Source organism: Typha latifolia, chromosome 8 (assembly GCF_019914945.1).
Source record: "Typha latifolia isolate L0001 chromosome 8, TyphaL0001v2, whole genome shotgun sequence".
In the NCBI taxonomy this organism is placed as follows: Eukaryota; Viridiplantae; Streptophyta; class Magnoliopsida; order Poales; family Typhaceae; genus Typha; species Typha latifolia.
This window is the reverse complement of record NC_133093.1, coordinates 7,358,517-7,379,045: the sequence shown is the minus strand read 5'-3', so window position 1 is coordinate 7,379,045 and position 20,529 is coordinate 7,358,517. Positions and strand designations below refer to the sequence as shown.

Sequence of the window (20,529 nt, the reverse complement as noted above, 5' to 3'; positions counted from 1 at the left end):
TAACAAAATCAAACAAAGCTCACACAGAAGCTACAAGCTATTTAGCTTAATTTACATGTATAGAATAAGAGTAAGAATTAGAAGACTCAAAGCCAATCTTCTCCAAATCATCCACAGGTCGAGGCTCATCTACTAATCTGAAAATAATTTTACTAAACGGTGGTGAACATAAAGCCCAACATGTGTCAACTACTATAGTCTAAAAGTAGTGCAATACAAAATACAACAATAAGTAAATATGAATATGTGCATCATGATCAAATAGAATGCATCAATATCACATACTCGTCATGCTCATCCAATACACATATGCATTAGCAATCGATAACATACCATGTATCATCTGGACTATCAAGTTCTCAAACTCGAGCTCACACCGAGCTCCACTCAAAGGCTATGTCAATGCTACACCAGATAACATGCATTCTCTCATGCTACCAAGTCTGTAATTTAGGCTGTTGCAAAGTTACGCCAATAGGCCATATCATCATCTCACCCGACCACATGCATATCCCCAAGGGAGGGTGGATTCTAGCGGTAGAATCGCTAGCCCATCATCTAAAAAATAGCATGACCAATTATCCATCACAGCAAACTAAGAACCTCAGTCGTAAGCTCATCACATAGGTTAGTATCGCACATCAATATTATCATAAGAGCCCTCGACTCCATACCATCACACCACTGTGCGAAAATCATGAGCCATCGCTCACGAGCTCCCTCACCCTACATCATTAGATACCGCTAGGTCTAGATCATTATATCCTTCTCTTTCAATCTTAAATATCCTAAAGGATACGACTCTTGTTGATCGACAATAAATTTCCCATCACCCAATGAAATGGCTACCTGATTGTTTGTGATCAACAGACTATGACCTCAAGCATGGGCCCTAATATATATATATAATAGTATCCCTTATCCCTAACCTTAGCTAGAGAGGTGTCAGATATCGTCGAGACACAGTAGTCACCCCCTTCATGGTCGTGCGCGTATACAACATAACAAGCATAATGTAACATCTATCATTATCATGTTTTGCGTACTAACATATATGTTCATACCCAATAAATATACGTAGGAATTATGATATGAAAAATCTTAGCAAACAGCAAAATAAAATTATCATGCATGACATGCAATAATTAAGATAAAAAAAATATATGCACATGCATGCTATGAATGTGATGTCATAAGTTAAGTTATTTCATTCTCTATACTACTCCTAGATTATAGAGTTTCATTTGCCTGAACCGTATTTCTAATAATAGATGCCATTGCGCCACTGGATCATCCTCATAAGGTATGGAGTCCACCTTGATAAGAAAAGTAATAAAAAAATGTAAGCACAAATACCTCCCACTAATTAATTAAATAACTCTACTAATGTTCACTATAGGCTTTGATAGGTTCATCTACGGATTCCCATATTTATTAATTATGTTAATCTAGCATAGTTGTACTAGCGCCTAACACGTTATTAAAAATAATTTAAAATAATTTACCTTGAATTCTCATTCCACTAAGTATTATTGTTTAAGTAAATCACATGGATAACACAGAATTAATTCGCCTCACTAACTAAGATAATCTACTTAATATAATTTTCCTACATTAATTTATATTAATTTTCCGATAAGAGTAATTAATACAGATACACCAAGATCATTGACTCAATTGCTAGAATTGATTTAACCAAAGTAAAAAATCAACTATGCTAAATGCTACCTAGAACTAAATCCCTATTAAGAGCAATTATTAAAATTAACCAAACCACTCTTTATTGATAATTAACATTAGGGCTCAAGTTGACGAGAATAAATAATAAGATGACTATCATAAATTAAAAAGATTAAAATACAACTAACCGGCTTGGCCATCTCAAGGCTAAGTATAAACCCACAAAAATAGGCCCAAAGCCCTAAAGGTCTCATGGACTAGCCGGCAGCCCACCCATGGGTTGGGCTACCTGTAGTCTAAACCTAACGCAACTTCGGCTAGACTACTAGTGGCTCAAACCCACCACATGGGTTAGGCTACTTGTAGCTCGAACCCAACACAAACTTGGCCTAGGCTGCATGAAGCCCAACCACACTCCAAACTTGGGTTGGGCTACACTTAGCCCAACTTGACGCGATAATTAGGCCTCAAACTGGGTCGCTCCTAGCCCAACCTAGAACTCGGGCCTCAGGTTGGGCTGCACCTAGCCCGAGCCTGAGACAACCCCCCTCATTCCTCACCTCGACCAAAAGGAGGGAGAAAGGAAGGGTGGCTACTGAAAGCCAGGGCCACTGGCCTAGTTGACACCCTGCCGGTGGAGGAAGGCACCCACAGTTCCTACCTGACTAGTGGGGAAGACAGAGACCATCCATCGATGGGCAAGAACTCAATCGGTGGAGGGGAGAGCTGTTGGCGAACCCAACCACAAGCAATAGCCAACCCCACCAACATGCTCCCCTCGATAAGCAAAAGCCCATTGAGGGGAAGCCCAGCTGCTAGAGCTAGCTGACGGCGAGAATCTACCTCACCTCAACCATTAACCAAGGCGAAGGGCCGCCTGACGGCTTCGGCCATGAGGGCGCTAAAGGAAGCCACTTGGGGCATCCTTACAAAAAGGGGGAGAGCTCATTGAGCCAGTATGGCAAGGCACAAAGCCGTCGATCGACCGGATCATGGCAAGACCAAGAGGGCGAGAGAAATAGAGAAATAATCATAATTAACTAATGAATTGCAAATTAAACTTACCTAGAGGATGAGGTAGCTCTAGCGCTTCAATTTAGGAGGTCAGCGGTTTCAGCAGCGCTCCGGCGTGACAAGAAGAAGGAAGGAGGGAAAAGACTATTGGCGGGGAGAAGAAAGAGGAAAGAAGAAAAAAAAGAAAAAAATAGGAAGAAAGAATAGAGAGAGGGAGGGAGAAGGAAAGGGGCGCAGGTGTCCCGAACGTGCATGCCCTTAAGCTCAGCACACATGTCGGGCACGTGTGCACATTTTTTTTTTTCGTGTAGATATTACAAACTCGGTCCAACTAGGCTCACCCCCACCAACCATGGTGCCGGATCCACTCAAACTAGTGAGACCCTCCCTATGGCTGATACTTTCACTATTGACTTGGGCCCAGTCGCAGCTGCCTTCTCTTTCACCTTGTTGCTTGGGCCACCTTGTAATAGGATGTGAACATGTCGAAGGATCCACCTAACCTAGATTTAATCCCAAGGTCGACGCAACAGTCCTTAAGGCACAAGAAGCTCGATAGGCCATCATCCTCACTCATAATGGCCTTGTTATTCTGCGCGAGAGCCTGCTCAGTAAGATTCAAGCACATCCTAAGAATCGATCAGTCAGCCAAGCCTAGCATGCTTGTGGCAAGGGCACATGATAGGATGATGCACGACTCTATCAAGTTGAAACAAGCCTTCTCCACTATTTGTCTATGAAGCCTTCTCCATTGCACGAGAGCCTGCTCAATAAGATTCAAGCACATCCTAAGAATCGATCAGTCAGCCAAGACTAGCATGCTTGTGCTAAGGGCACATGATAGGATGATGCATGACTCTATCGAGTTGGAACAAACCTTCTCCACTATTTGTTTATGAAGTTGATATGTTGGAATTATCGTGGCATTGCTAAACGAGAAGGGTGGTCCTCTTTTCAACACCTCTTAAATACTTATGTTCCAAATCTGCTTATTCTCCTTGAATCACATCTTAACTACCCTAATATGGTGGCTTTTCTATGCAAGCTAGCCCCTATTTGGATGGGGATCTTCATTGCTAGAATGGGTGCGGCAAGCGACATCATGATCGAGTGGAGAGTGGCGTCCCTCCAAGCCTCTATTGTTCATACCTCCCCTAAGTTAGTTATCTGGTAATCTCTAAGTCAAGTAAAATGCCTTTGCTTCTCTCTGCTATCTATGCTAATACTATTGTTCTACAGTGTAATTATTTGTGGTATGAATTGAGTTTTTTCAATAATTGTGATATTCTATGGATGGTTTTAGGTGATTTTAATTGTACTAAGAATTCTGAGGATAAATTTAGGGGGTAACCCTTTTCATCTCAACTACTCTATTCGTGTTTTCTGCTCATTTTTGTCCTTTGCTGGCCTTATTGATTTCATGTTTAAGGGTTGTCCATTTACTTGATGTAATAAAAGGCATGGCAATTCTAGAGTCCTCACCAGGCTTGATCGAGTTTTTGTTAATGGTGCTTTCTCGGACCATTATGCTGATGTTTTTGTTGACCATCTCCCGCGTATTGCCTCTGATTATACTCCGCTTTTGATCCATTTGGGTAAAGTGCAAAGGTCAGGTAGACCCTGTTCAAGTTTGAGTGGTTCTAGTTAGAGTACGAGAAATTTAATGCTCTGGTGAACTTAGTTACTATAATGCTAGAGAGATGATATAACCTAGGGAATTCTTTAGAACAATCATAGGCTTGGCCTTTCTAATGGGAAACCCCTTTGCATTTTTGTGAGGCTTTCTACCCCATAGATCTTAGCAAATTGAAATCCTGAATAGTCGTGGAAGGGATGTAGTGTGGAGAGCGAGGGAGAAGTAAGAGGGGAAGGGCCTGGGAGAAGGTAAATATCTAGGTTAAGGGAGGGGGAGGAGAGTACCCTAGTTGGACAAGGTGATAGATGAGAGGAGGGGAAAGCAATCTATGGAAGCACATTGAAGAAAGAGGGATAATAATGACTAGCATGGGATAAATGACAGTAAAGAAATAAAACAAAGGGGAGCCATTATCCCTAAGAATAGAGTTAACAATACAAAGAGGTGACACATCCTCCTACTGAGAGGATGGAGCTGCTTAATATTTTTTTTCAAATTAAAAACAAATCATATGACTTGATATACTTAAACCAAAATATTAGTTAAAATAACTAAATAATACTAAATGATAATTAAATCTGAATTTAGCTCCTACAACAAAAATGGCTAAATAATAGATGAAATATAATTGTATTATTTTTGTAGATATTATTTTATCTTTTCAAAATTATTTAGAACTATATATATTATTTAAATATTCCTTAATAAAATACCAACAAGCAAACTAATGACTAAGCGACTCAAATTTCTAATCGGCTTAACATCTAGTCCGGTTTTGATAACTATGCATACGATGCAAAATATGCACACAAAGGGAAGGTATATCTTAGTATCAAATCTTTCACTAAGGTAATAAATTTATTCCTACTTATTTTCACCGTAGCGTGTTAGGACATATTATACCACATTCTAATTTATTAAGCCCGTAAGTTTGGGGCGGCAAAACTGAATGATTTACTAAGTATTGTATTATTAGGCCCTAATAGTTATCTCACGAAGTTTTTTCTTTTTCACAATTATTATAACATTATAATTTCATAACCTGAAAGATCTCAAGCATTTTGCCTTCTTAGTTATTAAAGTTGGAATTACTCTAATGGCTGTCACTAGCTGCGCATAATGTCATATTCACAAACTAAGGGTGGTGAGTTTGTTGGGTTAGGATATTCGAATTAAATCAAGTTCAGATTGGACTAGATTAAGCAAAATTAAGCACAAACACAATTCATTTATCAAAGAGATTAAAATATTAAATGCAAATATATGAACCCTTAAATGGGTTAGATAAGGTCACTTGTGTAACCAATTTAATTGATTCATTTCGATTTGGTGGCCAAGAATATTATTCTAATTGGGATTTTGGAAAGTAATGCGTAATTACTAACATTATTCCCATCGATTGTGAGCAAATTTTATGGAAAAAGTAGCGCTAGATTTTTTTTTGTATTGGCAATTTACTTACAAAAGACCTTTTTAGATGTATTTTGAATATTTTATATGAGCATAATTGTATATAAAAGGAGGCTTCAATTCATATTTAACATACACTTTACTAGATTTGGGACGAATTAAAAGACATCTTCTGAATCATTAGAAGAATATTTAAATGATTCTGTAACATTTGAGATAGTATGAAAGTCATTTTTGAAGTATTCAAACAATGTCATAATGTTTAAAGCAGTATGAAAAAAAATACTCTCAACGGCATTATAATAGCCACTCTGCATTCAGTCAACTATTAGATCATTCAAATGGACCTTAGGGTGTTCGAATGCTTTTGATAGAGGGCATAAAATCATAAGGAGTTTACTTAAAAGTATTTTTTCACAGAGATATAAATTATTAAACCCTAGTTCATAGAGGATGAGGAGAGAACATACTTCGAGGCCCTAAAAAAGAGTCTATGAGGTTCTTTGGTGATCAAAGGGGATTAAAGATTTGAGTTTCTTTGGACATTTTCTAATCATTTCTTCCAGATCCATCTTCAAAATAAGGTGCAAGCTCGAAGGGCACTAGAATAGGTTTTATCTAATTTCGAGGGTTATTGAGATTGAATTGATTAGCCACAAAAAATAAATTCATCATAGGTTCTAGTGAGTATGACAAGTTCAGATATAACTATGAGATTTAGTAAGCAGTTTGTAAGTAATTCTTACATTTGCATATTATCGGTGATCGATTTAATCGTAGATGAAAGGATTCATAGTTTTTAACTATGTTTGGGATTTCTATATAAAAATCATTTGTGTTTGTTTTAATTATTTACCTATATTTGTGTTTCCGCAATAGGTCATTATCTCCTTGATTGGGGTTAACCTAAGATAATTAAATAGAAAGAAAAAACCTTATAAAATATAAAATAGTGGGTCAAGTGGCTTTTTTAATAATTGTTGTAAGATTAATATCCTTAGGATTGGGGCGAAAGGGTAATCTAACCTAAGCCTACTTTTGTTGTTAGCATATCAACTACGAATTAGAATCGTAGCTGTTGGGACTTAGAAACAAACATACAAGCCTCAAAAAAGGGGAACTATCTTTTATGCTTGACTTCTTATAGTCCTTTAATCTAAAAAATGTTTAGTTGTTGTATATGCTTTGAATATAAATAAAAATTTTATGTACATGCATTTTGGTAAAAAGAAAAAAGTGTATTGATAACTTTATTATACTCATTCACTTGCCATAAAAAATAAGATTGTTTACATTAATTGTACTTAAGCACACTCAGAGAGAGAAAGAGTGGTATTTAATTTACTATTTATAAATAAGCAAATAAGAAAAGATTACGAATTGACTAATTTCAAGGGTGTAAATGAACTAAGCTTAAGCGAGATGGACTTAGCTAAGCTTGATTTCGATTACAAAAATTTTCTACTCGAGCTTAAACATGGCTCAGCTTAGCTCATCTTCAGCTACAAGCTCGAGCTTGGTTTGACAACTCTATGGGCTTGTTTGGGCTTAAGGACTTAAAAAGCTAAATGCAGATATATATTATCAAACCTAATCGAGCTTGAGCTGGGCCGATGCTGGCAAAGCTCAGCTCCGCTCAATATATTTTTTAGCTCAAAATTTTAGCTCGGCTCTAGCTCGAGCCACAAGACATGCATTTCTCTTAATTGTCTCTTTCTTTCACTTCTGCTAGGTGAGTCATTTACTTTAACTTTAAAAAAAGACCACAGAAGAGGACTTGGACTTAAGGAACATCGAACACTTGGGTCCCTGATAACTACTACTACGGAGTAACAAAGAAAAAGAAAATATTGAGGCCACCTAACGTATTGTCAATGTGAAACCGTGTCTCGTTTAGTTTAATTCCTTATTAATTACCTTCCACGAAGCCCACTTAATTCTCTCTTCCATCTTCTCTATAAAAAGGCTGCAGCTTTTGCTTCCTACTTCGCAACCCATCCAGCAACTAACAAATATCCTATTTTAGATTCTCATAGCAGCTTACTTTTCCAACACTAACATGGTTAAGGTAAGTAATTAGTTAATGATCATCTCTACTTATATATATATATATATATATATATATATATATATATATATATTTATACTAGATTAGCTTGAGATCATAGAGATCTGTAACTTGAATCATTAATATATTGCAGCAAAAGATTGTGATCAAGGTGTCTATGGAGGGTGGTTATAGTGCAGGCTACCTTTGTTGCTTAATGAAACTGGCCTCTATGGAGTGTACAACAAAGAGATCAAAGGCTCTCAAGATTGTTGTTGGCTTCTCTGGTAATCATCAACTTATTTATTCTTAGCAAACAGTAGTATATATATATATACAACTTGTTGTACTTAAATAATTAAGTTGTAAAATGTTAACTTGGTAGGTGTAATATCTGCATCACTGGACGGAGAAGATAAGATTGTCGTCGTTGGCGATGGAGTTGACCCAGTTGCCCTAACTAGAATGCTTCGGAAACGGATGCACTACGCGGAGTTGATCAGTGTAGGAGAAGAGGAGAAGAAAGAAGAGAAGAAGAACCGTATTCTTACCTTGTTTCTTCTTGAGCCTAACTATAATCCTATTCTTATAAAAAGAGGAGTTGAAATAGAAGTTTCGTTATTATAGTTGATGTGACACAAAAGAGTATAAAAGGTGTTAATTTTGGAGAAAGATTAGTTATGTTATTACCAAAATATTATTAAATTTTTATTTTTGAATGGTGGTTATTAGTATATGTTTATAGTGACTGTAATATACTTAATAATGTATTAGAATATATAGAAATTTGTATATAATACCTGTCTTTTAATAAAATTTGCATTTACACCCTATATTTTTACTATTTGTAAATCGAGTCCTATGATTTAGGGCATATGTGAAGAAAACATCCTGCTGTTAAATCCGTTAGTTAAATTTAACCAAACACATGAGTTAAATTAACTGTACTAAGAAATTACAAAAATACCCTTAACCTAACCCAACTAAACCCAACCCCACCCAACCTAACCCAACTAAACCTAACCAACTAAATCCAACCCAAACCAACTAACCAATTAAACCCAACCCAAACCAACTAACCAACTAAACCCAACCCAACCCACTAACTAACTAAACCCAACCCAACCCACTAACCAACTAAATCCAACCAACCCTTCTCCACCGTCTGATCTAAACCCAATCTTCCTCCCTCCTCCTTCCTCCCCCTCCCTCCTTCCTCCTCCCTCCTCATCAACCGACCTAACACTCATCCTCCCTCCTCACACCTCATTCTCTCCTCCCTCCTCATTATTCCCACCTCCCTCGCCGGGATTCGGCGTTCGCGACGTGATGGCAGGGAGCGACGTGATGGGCGAGGTGTTGGACACTGGGTTTGGCTTGAGATTGGGGACTCCGCCACTCGGCTACGCCGGAGTTTGGTCCGAGATTGGGGACTTCGCCGGGATCGGGGACTCAGCTGCTCAGACGAGAGTGCGGCCTTGCCCGTCGTGGCCGTGCCCTCGGGGTCAACGCTCAACCACTCCGAATCCCCATCGAGGACGCCAAGATCCCCGTCGAGGACGCGGGCGAAGGTGGTGGTTGCGTTGTCGTCCCGTGGATCAACCTAGGGGTCGGTCAACCTTGGGTCAACCTAAGGGTATTTTAGGCATTTAAGGTATTTTAAAAATAAAATATATATAATTAATGGAATATTCTCACGGTGAAATCTAACTCAGGGTGTTTTTTGCACATATTCCCTAAATCATAGGGCTCAATTTATAAATAGTGAAAATGTAATGTGTAAATGCAAATTTAGCTAAAAGACAGGGTGTTATATACAAATTTCCCTAGAATTTATTTATCGTGAGAAATATTCTAATATTAGTGATATGTTACTAGCTACGGTGGGTTAAAAAGGGTGGAACAATGGAGATTGATGATGTCAACGATGGTGTAGGAAATGATGAAGAAAAAGATGGAATGAGTGGATCTGAGTTAAAAGTAGAAAAGGACGGAGGAGTGGCTAGCCCAGAGGGTTTAGGGAGGAACGATTATTGAAATAGGTAGGAAGGGTGACGATCTTAGCTTGAGAGAATAAGAGGGAGATGAGATGAGAGATAGATGAGAGGTAGAAGATGGAGAAATGCTCAATATTCATCAACGATACCCTAGATTATATTACTATATATATAAAGTCTAACTCAAACCAACATTTAAGATAACTCTAATCAGACTGAGATCGGTGTCGAGCATTCGAATGCGTAGATGAAACTTGGTCTCAATCTGCAGCGTCATGAAATTGTATGAACAAGAGTGTTCAGTGGCCTATTAGGCATTCAAACACCCGAGCGTGAGGCCAAAAATTCTCTAAAAGTAATAAATAACTAAACCTAGATAAACAGGTTCAGCTTAACGAACCTAATGTCCTTTGTGAGGTGACATGATTGAGACCATATCACATCACTCTAGCACGCTTCCGCTTATTTTATTTTATTTTCAAAGTGAGGAATTAGAGAAACAGGCCTCCATGGCCTCTAGTGGGGATATTGATGGTTGTGGCAACTCCTACATATCCATCACTATCTAGGGTGGCTTAGGCAGCCCTTCCATTTGTTACAAAGTGAATCCCATCAAGCTATATGTATGTGTCACCATTCCTCTTGAAATCTATCCTCAAAGAGCCAATAGGTAAAAATCCAATGTCAACAAGTATCCTTGAATCTTCAATATGACTCTGTAGCATATGCTCTCTCCTCTCTAAGTGGTGTCATGTCTAATCATCACATTGAAGCCTAGGATCGACTCTAATCTCAATCCAATCTTCTAGATCATTTGCTCATCCAAGAAATTATGATAACTTCCTGTGTCAATAAGTCTAGGCATCGTATGCTTCTTCATGGTGTCATCGACTCGAAGAGTCAGCATAAGCATGTAAGAAAAATCTCAACATAAACTTTCTCACTATCATCTAGCATCTCCCAAATAGCAAACTCTTTATCTACATTATCCTTCGCTGGTTCTTTATTTTTATCTTCACCCATTTATTAGAATAGCATTATCGAGAACATTGGCTAGACGTATTTGTGCATCGATTGTATCTCTCATCGCAGTAGATGCATAGCCCTTTTGCCTTTTGTTGTTCCACCTAGGCTAGCATTATTTGATCAATAAGGGCCCTCAGAGGCCCCTTAACCTCTAGAAGACTCGATGTAGGGCAATTCTGTGTTGGCCTCATTAGTCCACCCACAGCAACGAGTGTGGCCATTGTTGGCAGAGGTGGGTTCCTCGCATTAGCTATTGTCCACCCACTCTGCATTGTGTTTCAAAGTCCCTTATCTTCTCCTCTATCATTTGGGACATAGTGAAAGCCTCTAACAAGGTCTACGGTCATGCGGCTTTCACCTCAATTTAAATGTCCCGTTAGAGATTGCTAATGAAGGTGCTTTCAACCCCAAGTCCACTAACATTAACCTAATTGCTCACCCTTTCAAACTCTTCTTGGAACGCTCGGGCAGTTGTCTTCTAGGTCAGCTTAGTCAATATGGTCTGAAAGTTTTTATATTCAGTCGAACCAAATCGCATACAAAGAGCACCAGTGAACTCATTTCACGAGTCAAGTAGCCTCACTCTTTGGGCGTCTTGGTACCACTTTATGGTAACTCTCTCTAGATGGAATGATATCAAGAATACTTTGTGATCCTTCGCTGCCCCTTGAAAGAAGAAGAATTGCTCAGAGAGGTAGATTCAGTCAAGAGGATCTTCGCTCCTGGGCTTTAGAAATTCAAGTCGTATTATTCGACCTTGAAATCTCACATCTCGGTGGTCTTCTCTCCATGGGTTCACTCAGGCATTGTGTGGCACAACCATGCCTTGGATATGACCATTGAGACACCAAGTCCTCATACTCTTCCTGATCTTCAAAGTCTTCAACTAATTGCTTGGGTAGAGGTCGGTGGTAATCGATGGCTATTTTGGGTCGCCTTGCCACTGGAATAAGCAGCAAGGGCTCCATTAACGGTGGCATAGCCTCAAAAATCATCTTTCACACATCGGAGGTGGAGGGGTCTAGTTGCAAAGTGGAGGCTCCACTATGGGGCACCATTGTGAGCTAATAAAAGCTTGAGTGAATGCCTCCATAGAGGCGATTCTATCAAGGTGGCTGTCATTTGGACTAGATATGGATGTCTTGGCATAGTAGAAGTGACGCGATCATTGGTGAGTTAGGGATCGGATAGATCTCCTTAGAAGCTATCACTTTCACTACTGCAAATGTGCCTTTATGTGAGTGCATTGCTATGGATCTAGTAGTAGGTATTTGGTCTGAGAAACAATAGCATTGATACCAAATGATATGTTCCTAGCTAAGGTGGGTTAAATAGAGTGAAAGGATAGAGATTGATGGTGGTGATGATTGTGTGGGAGATAATTAAGATGAAGATAGAATGGGCAGATTTGAGGTTTAGATGGGAAACTAAATGAGACAATGGTTGCCCCTAAGGGTCTAGGGAGATATATCAATCGAAGAAGGGAGGAAGGACAATGACCTTAGCTTGAGAGAGAGAGAGAGAGAGAGAGGTAGGAGGAGATATGCTCAATATTCATTAATAATATCTTAGATTAGATATATCTATATATATTAGGAGTCCAATCCTAACTCAAGCAAACATTTAAAATAACCCTAATAGGATTGAGATTAGCATTAGACATTCAAATGGCTTGGATGGCATTCGAATGTCTCGACAAAGCTTGTTCTTAGTCTACAGCATCATGAAGCTGTTCGAATGAGATATCCGAACGACCCATCAGTTGTTCAAACGCTTAAGCCAAAGGGCAAAAATCCTCCAAAAATAATAAACAACTAAGCCTATATAAGTGGGTTCTATCCGACAAAAGTGAGATGATTCAGTTATGACTCAACACATCATTTGATGTATATTTGTGATCCTATTATTTTTTATAGTATTTATATTGTCTAAATTATGACGAATTAAGTTAAATTACTTTTGGCTAAGAAATGTAAAAATAACCATGAGAAGTTAATATAATTATTGTAAATAAAACTACAAATTGTATTTAAATTTGAACCTATTTCCTATCTCTCCCAAACAAAAAAGAAAAATATCTATTGACGAACTAGGAAGAGAGCAATAAGATCAATTTGGTTATTTTTATCTCTTATTTCAAGTGTCATAAGCAAACACATCTTATCCCATATTTTTAATCCAACACGTATCTTTCTTTTTTGCAATGAAACACTAAATTATAATAGTAATAAAGTATCTTTTATTTCAGAATGAATCCTCATTTTATTCCAATTTTGATTTCTCCTCATCCTGCAACCTTAACAGGCTCTTAAGGGAAAGAGCAAATGTTATTCCCACAAAAATTGGTCCAAGAAAATGTTAAGGAAAGTGATACAAAGAAAGACTATTTAAGACAATAATAAGCCCATTTTGATCACTAGTTAGCTATCTTATTGGCTTTACTATAACTACATATGAATTATAATATACTAACAAATAATTCATTCATAATTAGGTTGTTAATCAGATCACTACTTCTTTTCTAGGTAGGTATCCCAGTGATTGAGACATTCCGTTATGTTTTGCAATTCGGATATAATTTTTAACAGCTTGGATTATAGAATTTGGGACATAAAAATGCAATTTGATGCAATTTTATTAGGTAGTTTTAGGGTCAAACATATAGTTGCTAACTTCTTTTTATATGCAATTTAGATTTCTTGACAGTTGACTTGGTCGAAACCCTAATTTTGATTCAACTGGTCAACTGCCACGTACCTAAACAATTTGTGTACCCGGAGATACTTGTGGCTAAATTCCCGCTCGTTTGTTTTAACTCACCACATTTACTAATATGCCCTTGGTATTTGGGCTCCAATATGGTATCCATTAACACTGTTCCAAATTGATTTTGGCCTGTATCAAGGGGCACAATTGTCAACATAACAAACAAAACTGTAGAAGAGATTGAATTGGTCTCCTCTTATTTTTTATCTTTTATTTACGAGAAAAATAATCATAAAATTTTACTCCTCCTTTGAACCATTTCCTCTTCATTTCTGTTCATCTCTTGCTTTAAGAGCTCTATTAACATAACAATTATCTATCGCATTCTTCGTCGTTGCAGTATATGTTGTTGCACTTGGGTTGGTCGGAGGAGTTATGTGAAGCAGTAGTCGTTAGCCGATTACAATGATCAAGTTATTGGTATGAATACATTGCATTAATTGGTATGAGGGCGAATTATATTGCATAATTGCTCGAGTATCTAGGATTTTTTTTCGTGTAAAAAAGGGTGTCAATGGGGCATATAGGAAGGAGTTGAGCTCGTTAATTTGATCGGCAAATGGAGGATCCGAGCACCAATGCTCCATCCTCTTGCGTTGAAAAGAACTTGGATGAGACGGCGAGCAACAAGACGGCACAGTGTACGGTGATCGCCGTCTACCGAACGATGATTGCCGGTGTGGCACGACGTGTGACCGTCGTGTGGAACAAGAACCTCATCAACCACTCTTTCTCCGTCTCCGTCGAGAATTCCGACGCCGACGGCCCTTTGACATGCAAGGTTGAGCTAAAGCCGTGGCCCTTTTGGAGCAAGAAGGGCTCCAAGCCCTTGGAGATTGACGGCAGCCGCCTCGACGTCTTCTGGGACCTTCGATCGGCTAAATTCTCCGGCAGTCCTGAGCCCTCGGGGAACTACTATGTCGCCCTGGTATGCAATGAGGAGGTGATCCTCTTGTTAGGTGACTGTAAGAAGGATGCCTACAAGAAAACCAAGTCCAGGCCTTCTTTGGAGGATGCCACATTGTTGTGCAAAAGGGAGAATGTCTTTGGCAAGAAGAGCTTCTGCACAAGGACTAGGTTTGATGACCGGAAAAAGGAGCATGACATCGTCGTCGAGAACTCCATCTCCGGGCCCAAGGACCCCGAGATGTGGATAAGCATCGACGGCGTTGTGCTGATCCATGTCGACAATCTACGATGGAAGTTTCGGGGGAACGAAACGGTGATCGTCGAGCGGACTCCGGTGCAGGTCTTCTGGGATGTTCATGACTGGCTCTTCGGGGGGCCGGGATCGCATGCCTTGTTTATATTCAAGCCTGGGCCGGCGCTGGAACGGCAGCCGGTGGACGACGATCATCAGAATGGCATCAATCAGAGTGACAATGAACAACACCCTCTTGTTAGAACTTGCAGTGGTGCTCCGGAGTTCTGCTTCTTCCTGTATGCATGGAAATTGGAATGAGACAGAGATAAGGTGATTCTGATAATCTCATATTGTTTATATTTGCAAGATTTTGTATCTACGATGTAATCTGAATGGAAACAAGAAAAAACTCGATAGTTTGTTTGTATAATCATAATGGTATAGTTATGGAATTCATGTGAGCAACTCGAAAGTTCTCAGAGGGCCAGTTTTGTTCAGAATCTATACTTACTCCCTAATTGAATACGGAATGAATTATTTCTTAATAAGAGGCCTTCTAAGAGCATGCATAAGTCCTAGGTAATTCATTACTATGCTCTTCGTTGTAAATATGCATGTAAATTTGCATAAAGATAACTAGGACATGAAACAGATACTATGGGGTACTTCTGTAAGCTAGTAGGGGGGAACAGCTAATGGAGTTGTTACATCTCAACTGAAATGAAACTTTCTGAGCTTGGTGAACTATTTTGAAAGTTTATTGCTAGAATCCTACAAAGCTTTAGGTATATTACTAGTTTGAGCAAATGCTGAGGCTGCAGCAAGGAAACCCAAGTAAGCTTTGTAAAATCTTGATCATGTACCATCCTCACAAATCTAAGTAGAAGCAATAGATATTGTGTTCTTCAATCCTTGACAAATGTGGCAGTTCTTTACATATCAGCAACCTGCAGTAAGGTGCTTGTTTTGTCCTGCAACAACTCAACTATGGGGAAAATCAGTCAGGAATACCCAATATCTGTATTACCTAAACAGAAGACACTGCTGGTAAGAGGTCATGGATAAAAATAAAAACATTTGACATCATTGTTAGGAAGGTACAAACTGCAGTTATCACAAGAGGATGCAAGAATTACAAACAGAATGTGCACAGAACATGAAAAAGGCTATGTGATGACTAACATGAGGCATGCCCACAAAGTGAATTTAAATATAAACCTGCAAAAATGTGCATGCACACAAAAAAGAATATATGGCAGCAATGCAGAATTTAGCCACAGATATCAGCAACATTTTAATCTCTTCAAAAAAGAAAAAGAAAGAAAATTTCAACATGCAAATCTGAATTAGAACCAATTTCAGTTCATTGAAGATATTGAGGGAAAGGTAAAAAATAAACAGTTTAATACTTGTAGCAAGGTTCATTATTTTGCCCATGCAGATCCATTTGTAGAACATAGGCAGTGTGCCAACCAACAAGGGACAAAATAAAACAATAAGAGAAACAATAAGAGGAGAAATTGATAGTGAGAACTATTACTAAACTGATAAAGATTCTTCAACTGCACATGCTTTGGCTTATCATCTTGACAATAATCAGACAATTGCATCATGTAGAAAAGTAACAGCAAAGTAATAGACATGGTCACATGGAGTAGGTAATAAATGAACATTGCTGATTAATGAATAATGATTCAGACGGTCCAATAAGTGATAATTAAAAAGATCGAGTGATGTTCATTTGATAAAATCAACGGCAATAAAAGGATTAGTGAGTCCCATGAGGATAGTAACCATTATTATATCCATTTCCTTCAGGATGTTACATTTACATCTGACTCCCTTCTAATATAATAGGAAAGATATCGTAGCAGTGACAGCCAGGCAATTAAACAACTTTGGCAACAAAATCTCTTTTAAGGTAACTCAAGTGCCAAAAGACACATTATAATCAACATTGAAACATGTTTCGAAAGATCAGCTTCTACACTGTCATGGCACACTGACATGCAATATTCATTTATAATCAGGCTTCATCAGGAAATGCAAGTTTGCCAGTCAATAAAAAATTGGCATCTCAAAGGAAAAATCTATCACTCCATCACAGCAACTCCTCCAGCTGCCTTTATTTTTTCGATGATATCATTTGCCTCCTCCTTAGTAACTCCCTGCTTCAGAATGACTGGTACCTTCTCTACTAAATCCTTGGCCTCCTTCAATCCAAGATTAGTAAATGTTCTGACCTCCTTGATCACCTTGATCTTTGCAGCAGTATCAAATTTCTCCAATTTGATGTCAAATGCCGTCTTTTCTGGTTTCTTCTCCTCTGCCGTTGCAGCAGATGCCCCAGATTGAGGACCAAAATTGAAACCTTGTCCAGATATTGGCCGCAGAATCGGTTGGTTAAGCCTTATCAAGAGAGTTGGACCAATCTGTTTCAACTCTTCAGGTGGAAGGGCAGCAATGCGATCAGCAAGCTCCACGATCTTATCTGATGGTGGTGGTTTCGGTCCATATGGATCATAGACTTCTGGATATTTGTATCTCTTAGGTTTCGAGTCTTTGGCTGCTAAATCAGCACATAACATACGGCATTGAGCTTGTAATATACATTTCCTGGATGTGGCAACATAACCACATAGACCTTTTAATCCAGTGAACAGCCTCATCCTATTGAAATCCTTAAAAGTACGAAATAACCACGAAAAGGACACTGAAGATAGATTCAGTCTCCTGCTGGACTATCTGCAATGCCTAGCATTCCCAGATTAAAGGCCCTCTATGAAAGATCATGATATTCCAGTCAATTATCTGCCATAAAAAAAAGAATTCCGCAAACAATTTAGGTAGATGCAAAAAGCGTGGCCCTTGGGAAAAAATAATCTTCTGAAAGCAAGAAAGAAACCAATGCTTTCTCTTTTTGGGTGATGGGATATTCAGTAGGGTTAGTTTATATCGTATCAACTAATCAATTCATTGTTGAGATATCTAGATAATGCTGCAGAAAAGGTCATTGGTAAAAGAATGCCTTTTCCAGAGTAAAAACTACTTCGAAACAATGCGACAGAAGGAACTTCCCACCTGACATTTTACTTCATAACAAATTGAACTGCATGCAGGACAAGAAATACATTCATGTGTTTGTGCTGAACAAAAGCACAGAGTGATGCAATAAGTTGGACATGGTATTTGGGTGCTCCAAAACTTATCCATCTAGAATTAAATCTCCAAGTACCTTATTTCAAAATGTAAGTTAGTCATATAAGGACAATCATTCCAACAATGGTACCCTAGTCAGCATATAGGTGTCACTGATTTCAAGCATCTATCTCGGAAATTGTAAAGAACCGACTAGATATGATTGGAAGTAGCAGAAATCTTCAATACCAACACCCAAACATGTACTTTCTATTGTTGTCTAGTTAGGTATCGTCATTATCTTTATTCAAACAAATATGCATCAAAATGTGGCTCTCGAACCAGAGCAACCCTAACAATAGAGAGATCCAAAAATGATCACAGAAATTCTTGTTGAATAATTATGCAAAATACCACCAGAGAAGACTACCATGTGGAAGAGATACAAAAACTTGGCATTTATCCCAAGAAATTAGACCATCCGAAAATCCATTCCCAATCAAACTATAGTAAGACAACACAAGAACGAGATCAAGTGATTCAACAATATGATTTAGCTCAATGTTTGAATGCCTAATAATTGGCATACACACATCAAACCGTACTAGATCTTCGCTGATTCATCACTAGAAGCTCAAAACGCGATTTGGGTTCACCACTTCAAGGACAACAATGTGTTATTAACGGGAAAGGTGATTCCTTTCGCTCAATATAGTGTTCGCCTTCGCTTGTCAAATTCAACAAGAGGTTAAAGTTCAATTCTTTTCTTTCGTGTTAGTAATCAGGAATTAACTCTAACGACACGAGGAGATCCAAAAATTCAAAAGCAAAGCTTAAGAGAGAGAGAAGAGAGAGAAGCTTACGAGCAATGGCGGCGGCGTGCAACGGTGACGGAGTGTGAGAGAAGCCCAAGCCCAAGCCCTAGGAGAAGAATTTGACTGCACCATGTGGGTCGGGTTTCTGAAGTCTTGTTGGATACCAACCCGTTTAGTCCTTATCAGCATCAGCTTTTAATATTTTATACATTTTACCTCCTTAGGTTACCCCCTAAATTCATTTTGCTCCAAATTAAAACCATTACTAATTTTATTATATTTGACTAAATTATAACTGAATCATTAAAAATAAAGTCTTAGATAATTTGGTATGTTTTTCGACGTATCTAAAAACAATACGGATCAAATTTTAAATAACAAAAATATAATAAAAATATACATATATGTAATATATTTTACTTTTATATTAAAATTTTAAATTATTTTAGATGTGTTGAAAAACTTATCAAATCCCTATCTTGTATCTAATAGTATTTTTAAATTTTACTTATAGTTTTATTAAATACGCTAGAAAAAGTAACATTTAGACCTAAGATAATAAGAAGGTGAAGTGAATTTAGACGGAACCACAAATAAGTAAAATATAATTTCTCCTATTTGATAATTAACTTGACCGGTTGATCAATTCTCTCGTAACAAAAGGCCACAATAAGCCAACTCCAACTCACTACGACATATTCAATTTTGCAAGAATTAGAACCTCAAACTTCTTATTAGTTGAGAAAATCAAACCACAGCCACTGTATTTTCTTATTTTATTTTATTTTAATGAACCGGAGACCTACTTGTTAAATAGAAACCAGGTTATGATAAAATTTCAGGGCTGGGTCAAGCCACACCTTACAAGTACGATTGGCTAAAGCATATATCTAGTTAGGTTGTTAGACATATAGTTGTTATGTCTGTTGGTCCTACTAGATTTTAATAGAATTGGAGTTTGTAATCAACTTTAAGCAATCATTGATGAGAGAGGAAATTACCTAGTCATGTTGGTATTCACCCCTACCATTAACCATATTTCCCAAATTTTGATAGTCGCTAGATAGCCAGGTTGATCTCCCATTTGCTACAGAGTGAGCTTCCTTGATCATCGAGTGCAATACCAACGCTTCACCATGCAAAGCATTTTGGCAGTTCTCCAGCAAAATAGCTTTCACCGGGTGGATATTTAAGGGGAACTCTAATAGAATAAACTCGACACCACCCTCACCCCTCCTCCTCCATGTTGCATCCCACCGTCCACGGTTAGACATGATCAAATGGCCCAGCCCGCCCGTGCCTAGCCCGGACCCGGTTTAGGCCCGAGCCTAAACTACCCATGGGCGGCACGAGCCAGCCCCTTTGCTCGCTCGACCTAGCCTAAAAGCCCGCCGATTTGGCCGGCAACTAGGCTCGCCCGTTCTGCTACAGTGGCCCGCCTGTCTGCTATAGTACTTTGTCTATTCTGCTACAGTTTTTTTACCGCTGCTATAGTAAAAAAAATTTTGGTATTATACCGTTTTGCATTATTTTAAGCACACCTTTAAAATTTTTTAATTTTTTTAAATGGAGGAATATAAATATTTAAAAAAAAAGAGCTAATAGTTAAAAAAATTCTAAAAATAGCTAAAATATGGGTTAGGCCGAGTGATTGGTGGGTTGGGCTGACCCGGCCCGACCGACTAGCCCGATCTCTCACGGGCCGACGGGCGGTAACGGACTAGATTATTCTAGCCTGGCCCGAGTGATTGTTGGGTCAGGCCGTGAACAAATACTTAAGTCCGGTTGGCCGAAAAGCCCGGCCCGAACCCTGGCTCGGCCCGCCCGATGATCATGTCTATCCACGGAATCCCCAA

The 20,529-nt window shown here is 38.5% G+C and overlaps 3 protein-coding genes across 3 annotated transcripts; 2 read left to right on the top strand and 1 right to left on the bottom strand.

Moving 5' to 3' along the window:
• Window positions 1-7,699: 7,699 nt before the first annotated feature.
• LOC140793879 (heavy metal-associated isoprenylated plant protein 47-like) lies at window positions 7,700-8,620 on the top strand. Its single transcript, XM_073145644.1, has 3 exons — window positions 7,700-7,808; window positions 7,942-8,074; window positions 8,173-8,620. The coding sequence occupies exons 1-3, from the start codon at window positions 7,800-7,802 to the stop codon at window positions 8,412-8,414; spliced, it is 384 nt and encodes a 127-aa protein (XP_073001745.1). The 5' UTR covers window positions 7,700-7,799; the 3' UTR covers window positions 8,415-8,620.
• A 5,412-nt stretch (window positions 8,621-14,032) lies between these two features.
• On the top strand, window positions 14,033-15,038 carry LOC140793162 (uncharacterized). The gene has a single exon (XM_073144496.1). It carries the CDS (start codon window positions 14,136-14,138, stop codon window positions 15,036-15,038), a length of 903 nt encoding a protein of 300 aa, XP_073000597.1. The 5' UTR covers window positions 14,033-14,135.
• Window positions 15,039-16,505: 1,467 nt separating this feature from the next.
• On the bottom strand, window positions 16,506-18,805 carry LOC140793163 (uncharacterized). The gene is made up of 2 exons (XM_073144497.1): window positions 18,722-18,805; window positions 16,506-17,531 (listed from the first exon to the last, which is right to left on the bottom strand). The coding sequence occupies exon 2, from the start codon at window positions 17,387-17,389 to the stop codon at window positions 16,814-16,816; it is 576 nt and encodes a 191-aa protein (XP_073000598.1). The 5' UTR covers window positions 17,390-17,531; window positions 18,722-18,805; the 3' UTR covers window positions 16,506-16,813.
• Between the last annotated feature and the right edge of the window lie 1,724 nt (window positions 18,806-20,529).

What these genes read in the sequence shown, in the direction of transcription:
- LOC140793879 (XM_073145644.1), top strand. An exon ending in GATTGTTGTTGGCTTCTCTG is followed by an intron (nt 8,075 to 8,172) that starts GTAATCATCAAC and finishes TTAACTTGGTAG; the next exon opens with GTGTAATATCTGCATCACTG.
- LOC140793162 (XM_073144496.1), top strand. Translation starts at nt 14,136, where the DNA reads ATGGAGGATCCGAGCACCAATGCTCCATCCTCTTGCGTTGAAAAGAAC.
- LOC140793163 (XM_073144497.1), bottom strand. Translation starts at nt 17,389, where the DNA reads ATGAGGCTGTTCACTGGATTAAAAGGTCTATGTGGTTATGTTGCCACA.